At 57.1% G+C, this 13,359-nt stretch overlaps 1 protein-coding gene and 1 long non-coding RNA gene across 4 annotated transcripts in view; one reads left to right on the top strand and one right to left on the bottom strand.

Annotated features, from left to right (window-relative positions):
- LRP5 (LDL receptor related protein 5) overlaps positions 1–8,799 on the top strand; it is a 74,720-nt gene extending 65,921 nt beyond the window's left edge. Inside the window, exons 19-24 of one of the 3 annotated variants that reach the window (XR_004970587.1) lie at positions 1,166–1,276; positions 2,667–2,903; positions 4,093–4,232; positions 4,362–6,427; positions 6,588–6,685; positions 8,420–8,437. Coding sequence is in view for 2 of the 3 variants with exons in the window: in XM_036326398.1 (XP_036182291.1) it covers positions 1,166–1,276; positions 2,667–2,903; positions 4,093–4,232; positions 6,588–6,685; positions 8,420–8,684 (851 nt within the window). In the remaining variant the exon portion in view is untranslated. Of the gene's footprint in view, positions 1–1,165; positions 1,277–2,666; positions 2,904–4,092; positions 4,233–4,361; positions 6,428–6,587; positions 6,686–8,419 lie in introns of all 3 variants that reach the window. The other 2 variants (XM_036326398.1, XM_036326399.1) reach the window with 2 other exon arrangements.
- A 72-nt stretch (positions 8,800–8,871) lies between these two features.
- LOC118665195 lies at positions 8,872–9,949 on the bottom strand. Its single transcript, XR_004970586.1, has 3 exons — positions 9,883–9,949; positions 9,380–9,483; positions 8,872–9,116 (listed from the first exon to the last, which is right to left on the bottom strand). It is a non-coding gene; the product is annotated as an uncharacterized LOC118665195 (long non-coding RNA).
- Positions 9,950–13,359: the final 3,410 nt, after the last annotated feature.

The raw sequence follows: 13,359 nt of genomic DNA, 5'->3' as shown, positions 1-13,359 counted from the left end.
CGGCCACCGAGCCCTTAATGGGTCGCTCTTACTGCCTCCCCCATAGCCGAGGGTCCAGTCTTAGATAACTCGGGTGCTGCCCGGTCACGGCCTGCAGCCCCTATTCACGATTAGCGTCATTTCCCTGGATGTTTCTGTAAAGTCACCGTTCTGAAGTCTTTCCAGCTAAGAGACCCTTTGGGAATTTGGACTGGCACACTGGCCTGAGGGCTAAATCCAGACCACACCTGTTTTGGTAAATAAACTTTGCTTGGGACACAGCAGGCGCATTGGTTTCTGTCTTGTGCTGGAACAGCAAAATCGAGCAGTTGCAGTAGAGACCAGTGGCCCTCAGTGACTAAATACTTACTGAGCCCAGCCGTACCCTCATGCCCGGTGCTGTGTTTGGCCTCGATCGTGAGGAGGGCAGGAGCCCCATCAGGAACTGCCCCCTCCCCTTCCCATTGTAAATGTTCTTCCGGTGCACATGCTGCACTCACAGCCGGCCCCAGTGCAAGCTCCGGGCGCCACCCTCTGTTTCCGAAGCCTCCCAAGTGGTTCTCGGGGCATCTGGGCAGGGCAGAGAGGAGTTCAGATGGCAGGTATGCCCGGTGGCTGAGCCCCTGGGCAGCTGCCTTCCTGGTGGGGCTCCAGCTCCTTCCCCGACAGCATTCGGGCGCAGGAAGGGAGGCGGCAGCAGTAATCAGTACCCAGCCTCTCTCTTCCTCTGCCGGAAAGGCTGCAAGCTGCGTTGGTCACTTGTGTGGATGCCTTTGCCTTCAGTTGAGCTCTGCTGAGACATCACCTGTGTCCTGCCCACCCCAACCCCCCGCTCTAGGGAGCCAAGGCTTCTGGTGGGCGATCCTCTAGCTGGCTCACCTCCTGTACCTGGGAGAGCCTTGGGGCAGGGGCTGGGTGAGTCCCTGCGCTGTTCATGCTGAGGAAGGAGCCTGATCAGTACCGTCTCTCCCCTGCCGGCCCTGACCCCAGCATTGCAGCAGCTTTGGGACAAGGGCCATCGAGGGGAGGGTGAAGGCTGGATTTGCCGTCTCCCTGCCCAGTCCTAGAAAGGGTCCGTGTGTCCCTCTACATTTGGAACCCAGATCTCCCTTGGGTCCTGGGTGGCGGGGCAGGGAGCCACGCCGCGCCCTCTGACGCCTCTGAGTGCCAGCTTCCCTCCTCGCAGCCCTCTGCCTGCCCAACCAGTTCCGCTGCGCCAGTGGCCAGTGCATCCTCATCAAGCAGCAGTGTGACTCCTTCCCCGACTGCATCGACGGCTCCGACGAGCTCATGTGTGGTGAGCCGGCTTCCCAGGGAGGGCGGGGTCCCCCCCGGTGCTGAGGTTCTGCCTCGGAGTTGGGGTCCAGAAGGGAGAAGCGGACTGGGGCAGTGTTCACAGAGGCTACGAGGTCGGGAGTCCTTGGCCTTGCTAGCAGGCAGGGAAGCTTTCCCCGAGTGGAGGAGGCTGGGCAGCTGAGCTGAGGGGAGAGGGAGACCGTGAGCTCGGGGTGTTCCAGCTGGGAGAGAGGCACGGGCAGGCCCCCTTGGGAGAAGGCATGCACAGGTGCCAGGTTTGGCCTGAGTGTAAACTGTCCTGCTCCTGCCCAGGCACCTCAGCCATCAGTGGCATCGATCAGGCAGCAGGCTTACCCTCGCCAGAGCTGTGCCCATGTCGAGTCTAGAGTCCAGACTCCAGCTCCTGTTCTGTCTGAATCAAAGACAGCGTTCCCAGGCCCCGGGGCTCAGAAGCCCAAGGAGCACCTCCCCAGCTCAGGACGCCCAGAGGACCCAGGCATGCACCTTTGCAGCCCCTGGGCCAGCTCCTGGCATTGCGGGTTGGGCTGAGCCCCCTCAGCCAGGCCCTGTCACAGGATTTCTGCGGGGCTCCGTGAGCGCTGCTAGTGAAGGCCCTGGACCCCTGGCACACCTGTTAGCCCAGCCCCTCTGCCCAGGTGAAGTCCACTGCTAGATGGGCTAGGACTGTGGTCGGCAAACTGCTGCTCGTGAGCCACATGCGGCTCTTTGGCCCCTTGAGTGTGGCTCTTCCACAAAATACAACGTGCGGGCACGCACGTACAGTGCGATTGAAACTTCATGGCCCATGCACAGAAGTCGGTATTTTGTGGAAGAGCCACACGCTAGGGGCCAAAGAGCCACATGTGGCTCGAGAGCCGCAGTTTGCCAACCACTGGGCTTCTTCTGCCTGCCCCATGCCTAATGCCTGGTGGTCAGTCCTGGAACCAGCCCCGAGGGCCTCTTGGCCCAGCTCATGACTCATGGGATCAACTGTGTACTTCCAGCCGCTACAGAGAACGCTGGGCAAAGGGGATGAACATGAGGCTGCTGTGCGGGAGTCACTGCTAAGGGCCCCTTGGGATATACATAGAGCTTAGCCAAATGGAGGAGGCGGGGGAGGAGCGTAGCGGGAGGAGGGGGGAGGATGGTGCTCCAGGCAGGCCAAGGGGGCAGCGGGTGGGTGGTACTGAGGTTAGCATGGGTCCCCAGCCCAGCACCCCAGCATCCCCTCCTTCCGGCCCCCCGTCAGTGAGTGCTGGCCCCAGGCAGAACCAGTTCCTCCAGGGCCCACGGTACCCCACAGGGGATCTCCCCAAAGGGGATCTCCCCACAGGGGAGCCTGTTCCTGTGCAGCTAACCTTGACCCCCTCTTCCTGTCTGTCCCCTGGCAGATATCACCAAGCCGCCCTTGGACGAAGGCCCGGCCCACAGCAGTGCCATCGGGCCCGTCATCGGCATCATCCTCTCGCTCTTCGTCATGGGCGGGGTCTACTTTGTTTGCCAGCGTGTGGTGTGTCAGCGCTACACCGGGGCCAACGGGCCCTTCCCGCACGAGTACGTCAGTGGGACGCCTCACGTGCCCCTCAATTTCATAGCCCCGGGTGCCGCACAACACGGTCCCTTCACAGGTAAGGAGCCGCGATGTGCAGGGCCCTGGGCAGAGGTGGGGGAGCAGTCTGGGCAGGACATGGGTGAGCGGGTCAGGGATGCTGCTGCCATGCCCCCTGTCGTGCGTGTGGCAGACATCACTAGTCGGTCCCAGCACGCAGGCTCTCCTGAGCTTCTACTTGGCATCAGAGTCCTCAGCGCAGAGGCTGCATAGCTACGGCCCGTCCTTTGGCCTTGGGGGTGTGGGCACGCTCTTTGGATTTAACCTTCAGTATTCCTTTTTTTTAAAAAAATAATTTTTACTGATCTTTTTTCATTTTTGAGAGGAAGGGGGAGAGAAACATCAGTTTGTTGTTCCACTTGTGTATGCATCGTTGGTTGATTCTTATATGTGCCCTGACCTGGCAATCTGGGCGTATCAGGACAACGCTCTGACCACTGAGATACCCAGCCGGGGCGTTTAGTGTTCTTATGGAGCATGTCTTGAGTGTTCGGGGGGGAGGGGCGACAGGTACTTCGCTTCGCTCTAGAATCAGAGTCACTGGGTATATAACAAGCAGTTTTGTCCTGAGCGCAGTTAGGACGGCGGCTGCACAGTTAAAACCACGGTGAGGTGTAGTCCACCAGGAGCAGGGACCTGAGGCCACAGGTGTGGATTCCCAGGTGGCACTGCCAGGCTGAGCCCACTGTTCACGTCACGGCCAGGGAGGTGGGGTCAGTCAGTGCTCAGCCCCGAGAGGGTCACTGAGGTCATCTCAGGGCCACCTTGGGGAGTCCTCGGTGCCTGCCCAGCCCTGGGTCCCTCTCTCCTGTCCTGTTCCCCTGCCCAGAGCCGGCCTTGCTGGGACTCTGACGTCTGTGTGCAGATGAGGCCTGATTCTGCTTGGATGTGGGAGTGGTCAGGGGTTTCTCCAGAGCTCCGGGAGGCCCGAGGGTCACCGGTGCAGCAGTCCCTGGAGAACGGGGCCCTCTCTGTGCCAGGCGACCCTGTGCTGAGACCCTCTGAGTTCACTCCCGCAGGCCCACAGTGGCACCTGGGGGAGGTCTGTGGGTCTCCCCGTTTTACAGATGAGGCTCACACTGGTGGTGGGCAGAGGGCCTTACTCACCTGGACCTCACCTGCCGTCTTGTGGGCGGCAGGAGCTGTGGAGGGCCCTCTGTGTCTGTGGGGTACCCCAGCCTGACCTGCCCTCTCCCCTCCCCCCGCAGGCATCTCATGCGGCAAGTCCATGATGAGCTCCGTGAGCCTGATGGGGGGCCGGGGCGGGGTGCCCCTCTACGACCGGAACCACGTCACCGGGGCCTCGTCCAGCAGCTCCTCCAGCACCAAGGCCACGCTGTACCCGCCGGTGAGTGGGGGCGGGAGGAGGCCTGGCTGGCCGGGGGACGCCTCTGGGACCTCAGGATTCCTAGACTAATCGCTGTTCCACCAGAGGATTCCCCTTCCTCCCCTACAAGCCTGCCATTTTCCTCTCCAGCGACACTGTTTCAGTTGAGAAAAGGGCACGCCTTGTTCATCGGGGATGATCTGGGAACCACACAAAAGTCTCGAACGGAAGTTCCACCCATCTTCCCACCTCCTTGGTTGCTAGCAGGCATTTCACTGTCCGAGCGCAGTCTCTGTTCTGCACGCTGTCTACATGGGGTGCTCAGGGGTCCCTGTGCAAGCCCCCCTCAGCATCCCCACCAGGAACACTCTGTTTTCCAACCAAGTTCTTGCTGGTTCCCAGAAAAGAGCTGGGTTGTTTTCTAAAGGGCAGGCCCTCATGGGGTGACTTTTGTGGCTGAAATGCTCCTTGGAGCTGCGGGCAGCCCCAGTGGGGTGAGGGGCTGGCTCTCACCAATTCACACCTGGTAGCAGAACAACTGTACAGTGTCCGAGTCCCGCTGGGGGGTCCCTCGTGGGAACCCTCTCCCTGAGGTTGGCTGGGGTACCCTCTTTTCCAAGAGCACAGCTCCAGGGTGACTGGCGAGCTTGAGGCACGCAGGTGAGCCTGTGTGTATATAAACATCGGAGTCTGAGGGGTCTGTTTTTAATCCTTTGAAACCTGACTCCCTGTGACTGGATGTTCCACGGTGAGGGCAGCCCCTGGAGCTTTCTCTGGGGTCTCCAGCAAGCCCACCTGCCAGGGCCAGGCCTTCCTGCCCCTCTGGGTGTCCCGCACGTCCAGGGTGTTGCCTCCTCCTTATCGGCCCTGAGCTTGGCAGGCCTGGAAGGGGAGGAGGGGGCAGCAGAAGCTGTTATCTGGGGTTCGCAGGACGGGAACTGAGTCTCCTGGAGGCTCCAGGACCCGACTGCGTTTCGGGGCAGAGGCAGGTAGGACCCAGAAGCCTGGAGTTTAAAAATACCAACCACCACTCCTCTCGTCCTCCCTGCTGACTCTCACATGCCCCACGGAACCAGCCGGAGGCACCGGAGGCACCGGGAACCCCTGTGAGGCCGAGCTTGCCTCAGGAAGCAGCCCCTTGGCCTCCCGTGCAGACACCGGAGGCTCAGGAGACTGCCTTTTCTGTCCCAGGCTCTGCTGGGAGCTGGGGATCTTATTAGGCAGCAAGAGGTGACATGAACAGCCAGCTGGGTTTTTTTGTTGCTGTTGTTAGTCCTCACTTTCAGAGAATGGAAGGGAGGGAGCGAGGGGAGGGGGGAGAGGGAGAGAGAAACATCAACCCGGGAGAGACTCATCGACCAGTTGCCTCTCACACACGCCCCAATCGGGTGGGGAGTGAACCCGCAACCCAGGTACGTTCCCTTGACTGACAGTCGAACCCGTGACCCTTCGGTGCGTGGGCCAACACTCTAACCACTGACACATATTGGCCAGGGCCCAACCATTGTTGTTTTTTATATAACTTATGTACCATACAACTCACCCACTTAAGCTGTACAGTTCAGTGGTTTTTAGTATATTCATAGATATGTGCAACCATCGCCATGGTTCATTTTAGAACATTTTCATCACCCCAAAAAGAAACCACATGGAGCCAGCTATTTTTAAAGTAACGACACGATTTTGCATCAGTAACGCATGTTCATGGTACAGAATTCAAAAGGCACAATAGAATGCGCAGGGAAGGGGGCCCCTCCCAACATGAGCAGGGACCCCCTTAGAGCAACATTCCATGGCAAGATTCTTGTGTGTGCTTCCTGAGTAATGTTACATCAGCAAGTACACAAGAGTATGGACTTTATTTTCCAAAAAAAGAGAGTGATTTTTTTACCTTTCAAAAAAAGGTTTGTATTGATTTTTAGAGAGAGAGGCACAGAGAAATAGACACATCAATGAGAGAGAAACGTTGTTGATCAGCTGCCTCCTGCATGCCCCCTCCAGGGGATCAAGCCCATGCCCTGACCAGGAATTGAACTGGCAACCTCTTGCTTCCTGGGTCAGTGCTCAACCACTGAGCCACCAGCTGGGCTTGTTATTTTGAGGGCAGGGGAAGGGTACTTCTTGTGGTGACTCACCACGTGTCAGGACAGACCCTGACCGGGGAAGCAGGTCTTCTCAGCCCCGTTTTAGAGATGAGGAAACCATGGCCCAAACAGGTAAACTTCCTCACCAGACAAGGGGGCCTGGGAGGTGTGGGCCTGCTGAGCTGGTCTGTCCAGTGTGGACCCGCACCTCCTGCTCTGGGGGGACACCTGGCGGCGGTGGCAGGACCACACAGCTGCATTGGGCCTCTGACCCCCGCTTGGCTCTCCGCAGATCCTGAACCCACCGCCGTCCCCCGCCACGGACCCCTCCATGTACAACGTGGACGTATTCTACTCTTCGAACATTCCCGCCCCCGCCAGGCCCTACAGGTGAGCAGTCCCTGCACCGCCCTGGTGGGAGTGGCTGGCTGGGCCTCCAGGGGAGCCTGTGGCTGGGAGGGTCTGGTCCATGTTTCCTAGGAGGAGGAACCTGGGAGAGGTTCAGGGTGGTTATGAGCACATGATGGACCCTAGTCTTGCCTCCCCTGGCTCTTCTCCTCCTCACCGGGCTGCCCTCCACACCAGAGGACCGGGTCTGTGTTTTGAGGCCAGAAGCCCACCGGATCCCAAATCTGAGTGGCTCTTAAGCCGGGACAGGCAGATGGGGCCTGGAAGAATGCTCCCACTCATTCCGATCTTGGCATGGCTATGGGACCCTGGCAGTGATGCCGGGGATCACATCTAATCCACATGAGTGCTGGGGTGGCTCTGCCTTGCCCCCCCCCCCCCCCCCCCCGCTATCATCCTCCACGTGGTCTACATTGGGGTCACAGACCCCACCTCCCTTGGTGGGAAGGGGGCACTTGAGCATGTTAAGGAGAAGTGGGATCTGTGTGCTGGTCTGTGTCCAGGGGCCAATCATGGCCTGGGGTGGGGGGTGGGGTGGGGGGTGACCCTTCTGACTTCAACCTGGTGGTCTCAGCCAGCTGGGCTCCAGGTGCACTGGGCCCCTCACCCCAAGTGAACTATCTGATGGAGTGGGTGGGGGTGGGCTCTGGCACATGCCCAGGCTGCCCAGGTGCAGGCAGAAGCTCTGGAGTGTTGGAGGCCCCTCTTTACTGAGTCACCTGGCACGGTGGAGACTGAGCGAGGCGTCACCTGCCATCTAGTGGCCGTTTCGGGAACTCCGGGCCGAGCTCTGGAGAAACACACCTCTTTACTGGTCACTGCCTTGTTCAAGGACCTGCAGTGGCTCCCCAGTGCCTCAGGCCGGGTCTGTCCCCAGCAGCCTCGTAGGCCACTGCCCCAGGGCTGTCACACCCACACCAGCCAGGCTGGGCCCCTCAGTCTCTGGAATACCCCATGCCTTGTTCTGCCCTGATTTGGGTGTCACCTCTGATACCTCTTCCCTTCCCACTGCCTGTTGGGGTCCCTTTCTGCTCCTGGGGTCCTGTGAGGGGAATCCTCCCCCTAAACACTTTCCTCAGTACCAGGCACCCCTTGCTGGCTCCTCCTTCCTGCCCCTGTGAGCCCCCTGTGGCCTGGAGCTGGGGCTCATAAACACACCACGATCCCAGCCCCACACGCAGGCCGCGTGGCAGCCCGACGCAGGGTTCAGCGCGCAGGAGGTGTCTGGGCGGCGATGCCCTCATGGAGGACAGCTGGGTGGTTCCTCTGGGGTCAGGTTTCTTGAACCCAAGATGGGACCCTTCCAAGCCAGAGGGACAGTATATAAGGGGGAATGGTCGCTGAGCACTTTTCTCCTATCAGGGAGTTTGGAGCATTTTCTATGCAGAATCTCATTTAACCCTCACAAGTCCCTTTTGAAATGGGTGCTGCTCCATTCTCCCCATTTCATCAGTGAGAAGCTGAAGCGAAGAGGGGTTAAGTAAGTTGCCCAGGGTCAACCCGGTAGGCTCTGCAGGCCTTGTTCTCCGTAAAGGTGACTTTGGCCTGGGGCTGCCATGCTCACCAGGGCCTAGGCTTGGGAGCCCTGCCAGGGAGGTGGAGGCACATCTACTTAGAGATGGGGATGTGGAGGTGCAGAGGCCACGTGACTGGGGGACCCCTGTGCCCATCCGGTCCTCAAATCAAGCCCCACCCCGCTTTCTTTGTCCCGTGCAGGCCCTATATCATCCGTGGCATAGCGCCCCCGACAACGCCTTGCAGCACTGACGTGTGTGACAGCGACTACAGCGCCAGCCGCTGGAAGGCCAGCAAGTACTACCTGGATTTGAACTCTGACTCAGACCCCTACCCGCCCCCGCCCACCCCCCACAGCCAGTACCTGTCGGCGGAGGACAGCTGCCCCCCTTCGCCAGCCGCCACGGAGAGGAGCTATTTCCACCTCTTCCCGCCCCCGCCGTCCCCCTGCACGGACTCGTCCTGACCTCGGCCGGGCCCCCCTGGCCTCTCTGCGCCCCTGTAAATAGTTTTAAATATGAACAAAGAAAAAATATATTTTATGATTTAAAAAATAAATATAGTTGGGATTTTTAAAAACATGAGAAATGTGAACCGTGATGGGTGGGCAGGGCTGGGGAAACTTTGTACAGTGGAGAAAATATTTATAAACCTTTTTTTTTTTTTTTTTTTTTAACATCACTGCCATTCTTCTGTGCCATGTGTGCGTTGGAGGGGAGTGTCCCCACGGAGCGAACTCCGACCTCTGGCCCTCCCCGGACAGCCTTTGTCCTCCTGGCCCAGGCGTCTCGCTTCATCAGGCTCCCGCGTGGGAGGGCAAAGGCCAGCGGGCAGGGCCAGCGTCATGGGTGCAGTCGTGAAGGGCCTCGGGCTTGATTTCGTCTCAGCTGTTGCCATCCTGAAATTATAAATAGTTTTTGAGAAAGAGGCCCTGTGTTTTAATTTTGCACTAGGTTTTGCAGATTAAATAGCTGGGCTTTGGGCTGTTCCTGGCCTGTGTGTGCCAACCCAGGCTGCTGTGCCCATCAAGACAGTGCTGGAGACTAGGGGCGCCTCCTGGTCCTGCCATCCTGTGGGCACAGTGGATGGGGCTGCCAGGCCACACTCTCCCCAGGGAAGGAAGCCCCCAGCCTGCCCTGGCCCCTCCTTCCCGTTCCTCACACAGTCAGTCGGTGAACGCTGTCCGAGGTTTGCGATGTGCCCATCTGGGTAGTATGGGAGGAGACAACTAGATGAGGCCTGGTTCCTGCCCCTGGGGTCCCCATCTGTGGAAGGAGACAGAGAAGTCGGCAAGCAACGGTGTGTCGTAACGAAGCTGGGCTGTTCTCCCGGGGCCAGGGGAAGCCGGGAAGGGCCTGACTCTAATTGGAATGTCTAAGGTGGGTCATGGAAGACTCCCCACGCATAGAGCTGGGAGTCAGCAGAGATCTGGAAGGAGGGCCTCCCAACAGGACCCTGAGCCGTCCCCCCTCCAGGGCCTGGATACAGAGGTGACAGCTGAGCGAGGTGAATGGATCAGCTGCCAGATGGCCTCCCACAAGGGGGCCCCAGAATGCACTGGATCCTGTAGCTCTGGCGCTGAGGCGGTGGGAAGGCAGAGGCCCTTAGCACTCCAAGACTGCTTGGCCAGGGGACAGACAGAGCTGGGGACCTCAAGGATGGACCTTCAGGAATCACCTCCCCTGTCCCCTGATTGTGGATGCTTCTGCCACTGACGGAGGGCAGATGCTGGGGACAGTACAAAACAACAGTAAACACCAGAAGCCAGTGCTGAGCTCCAACCCAGGGCTGCCGGGGCCACCTGGCGGGACCTATGCTCAGGCCCCTTTGCAAGCAGGAGGGGTCAGACTGCATCTGGGAAGGCCAGCTGGCCCCATCTGTTAAGAAAGGTGCCGTCACCACCCCTTGGACGGCTGGAAGGCTTCCAAGAGATAAATGCCCATGAAGACGCCTCGCCCAGTCTGCCTGGCTGAAGCAGCAGGTCCTTGGTGAATGGGCGCTGGGCCACGTTAAAGCTCAGAGGTGACACACCTGCTCAAGGTCACACCGCTAAGGACCGGCAGAGCTAGATGGTGCACCCAGGGTCTCAGCCCAAGGTGGGGTTCTCTGCCCCACAGAGCTGCCAAGCACCCAGGATTCCTGTTCTTCCAGGTTGGAGCACACACCCTGAGGTGCTAATTAAAGCACCAATCTCCACCTGGGCAGCCAAGCAGGAAGTGGAGGTCACTTTCGCTGACTCAGAAGCAGTGGCTGCATTGTGGGGATCCCCTAGGAGACCCTCCCTTCACTTTCTTACCCTTCACTCATGCTTTGGGGATCCCCTGGAGCACACCTGCTGCGTTCTCCTATCCAGCCAGACATTCAGTCTGCAAGGGTCTGCCCGGGATCAGGCAAGGGGAAGGGAAGGAGTGGCCTGGTCTGCTGACACCTGGTGGCCTGTGTGGGCTGGGGGTGGGGGTGGTAGGGAGAGTCACCCATTGCAGCCCTCCCCCTCACTCCCCTAGCACCCAACCCAGCCCCGATGGAGCCATTGCATGGCTAGGGGTGCCATCTGGTGGCCAGAGGCCACTCCCCTGCATGCTTTCCTGCCGTGTGGTCAGCTAGAGGGAGTGGAGGACAACCTGCTCTGGTCTTCCATGTGCCAGGTCAGTCTGTCAGCCTTCAGTAAGCACCCACTGTGTGCAGGGCCCTGCACTTAAGTCACATGCTGGGGGACCCAGACATTAGATGTCCTCCCTTGAAGGTGCTCTGAATCCAGTGATAGAGGCCGGCAGTTTCCAAAGCCATGGGGGTATCGGGGGCCCAGAGAGGGTATCACGTTCAGATGGGAAGGCTTCCTGGAGGAGGTGTGTTTCAGCTGTGTCTTAAATGGGAGGATGACATTAACCCAGCTTTTTTCATTTAAACTTCACAATAGACCAGCTAGGCAGATGGTATCCTCAATTGGTAGTTAAGGAAACCAAGGCTTGTTCAATAATTTGTTCAATCATTCCTTTTAAAAAGAAATATATTTTTTTCATTTTATTATTTATTTTGATTAATCCTCACTCCAGGATATTTTTTCCATTGATTTTTAGAGAGAGTGGGAGGGAGAAGGGAGAGACAGAGAGAAACTTCGATGTGAGAGAGACACATTGATTGGTTGCCTCCTGCACACACCCTGACCACGGGAACCAGCAAGGTACATGCCCTTGGCTGGAATTGAACCATGGACAAGGGTCCGTGATTGGGCTGACAATCTGTCCACCTAGCCAAACCAGCTAGGGCAAACCATTCCTTTATCCAATAAATGTTACTAATTGACTAGTGAGTGCTACTCAACCTGGCCAAAAGGACTTGTACCTTCCCTCCAACATCTGCGGTGACACCTATGACATGCTGTTCCAGGATGGGTGTGGGATCTCCTCCCTGTCCGGGTCCAGCAGCCCCCTGGGGGCCATGGCTGCCCTGGGCAGCCGGACAGAATCCATGTGGCCAGATCTTGGGCATGTCCATTGCCAGGCAGGATGTAGGGAACCAGGATGTGGGTAATGTGGAATGTTCTGTCCCAGACAGACCTGGATGGTTGGGAAGGGTTTGGGTCCCACTTGGCCACCCTGGGGCACCTTCTCGAGAACCACTCAGCTGGTTCTTCACAGCACTGGGACCCCCCCTTGTTGGTCCCACCCTTGCTGCCTCCTCTCTGGAGGTCCTCACCCAGATTCCCACCCCTCTATGTCTCTCTCCACCCAAATGCCCACTTCTCTCTACTTTCCCCATAAGCTCACTGGTGGCCCTAATGGTTAGCAACCCCAGCAGTTCCCCTTTCTACTGACAGTTGAGCTACCAACATTCCTATGTGGAAAAGGAAATACCTCCCCCCTCCCAGATTGAATCTGAATGTGGGGGGGAGAAAAGAAGCAGAAGAGTTAAATTTCCAAGTTAAAATGGGTCTACCCTTCACACCCCAATAGAACTCCCTTTCTGGCCCCTTGTCTCCAGTCACAACAGGTCTTGACCTGACCCAGCACCAGCCCAGGCCCCTCCCCAGAGCATGGCCTTCCCCAGGGTGGCCCCACTCCAGCCCTCAGATCAGGTCTGAGCCCTGGTAACATAACAAAAGGAAAGCCAATGGGGGATGTCTTTGTCCTCAAGAGGAGCTTATTCAGTTAAAAAACCTTTTCTTTATCCCGAGTTAATCTTTCTTGAGTGTATGTGTGTGTACAAATGTCCTTTTATGAAATCATGATAATAAATGATATTTTTAAAAATCATTACTTGATAGAATTAAAATCGGGCAGTTCTATGTCTGTTCCCAAAATTAAGGAGTAATAATTGGGTGATGGGCACATGGGCGTTCATTATAGGTTCCTCTCTATTGTTGAGTGTGTGTGAAATTATATTAATTTTAAAAAAGTCTAGATGGTTTGAAAATTTTAACATTAAAAATTAAATCACAAAAAGATTAGAGAGAAAAAGGGGAAGGTAGTAATCTGTGAAATCTAAAAATTCTACAATGATAAGGCCAATGCAGAGTTTCAAAGTCACTCTCCTCCTTAAAGCCCCCTGGCTCTTGATGATTGGCTGACTCAAATGTCTCCTCCTTCAGGAAGTTCTCCTGATTTCAACCCTATGGATTGTGTTAGGATTTTTAAAACATGCAATACCTGACTATTTAGTCAGGGGCACTGACCTCTTTTCCCTTAGATTGTCAAATAAAAAATATGACAGCCAACAAAATAGCCATCTGGTGTGAATGAATCAAAATTATACCTTTTTTGGGGTGTCAAATTGGCAAAAAATATATTTTTTGGTGTGCTGCAGAATTTTAGTAATTCGTTTATGTGTGCCATGGAATAAAAAAGGTTGAACTTGCTAGCTTAGGAGTTATAATAACTGGAGACGTTTGGGACCCACTGACGTTGCCGGAAGCACTGCATTATTTCATTTAATTACAGTGCACAAGGCCCGGTGACCCCCCTCAGAGTCTGGGATGGAGGAGCCTGAGGCAGGTACCGGCAAGTCCTTGGATGATGAATGAGTAACGAAACCGGTGGGTAGCTGGGCCCGCCCCAGGTGTCCAGGAGGGCAGGTCCCAGCCCTGTCCTGCTGTTCCCTGTAGCCTGCCCGCATGCTCCTGGGTCCAGCCCTGAGCTTGCCCC

This window comes from Myotis myotis, unplaced genomic scaffold (genome assembly GCF_014108235.1).
Source record: "Myotis myotis isolate mMyoMyo1 unplaced genomic scaffold, mMyoMyo1.p scaffold_m19_p_10, whole genome shotgun sequence".
NCBI lineage: Eukaryota > Metazoa > Chordata > Mammalia > Chiroptera > Vespertilionidae > Myotis > Myotis myotis.
This window is presented reverse-complemented; position numbering and strand designations above follow the sequence as displayed.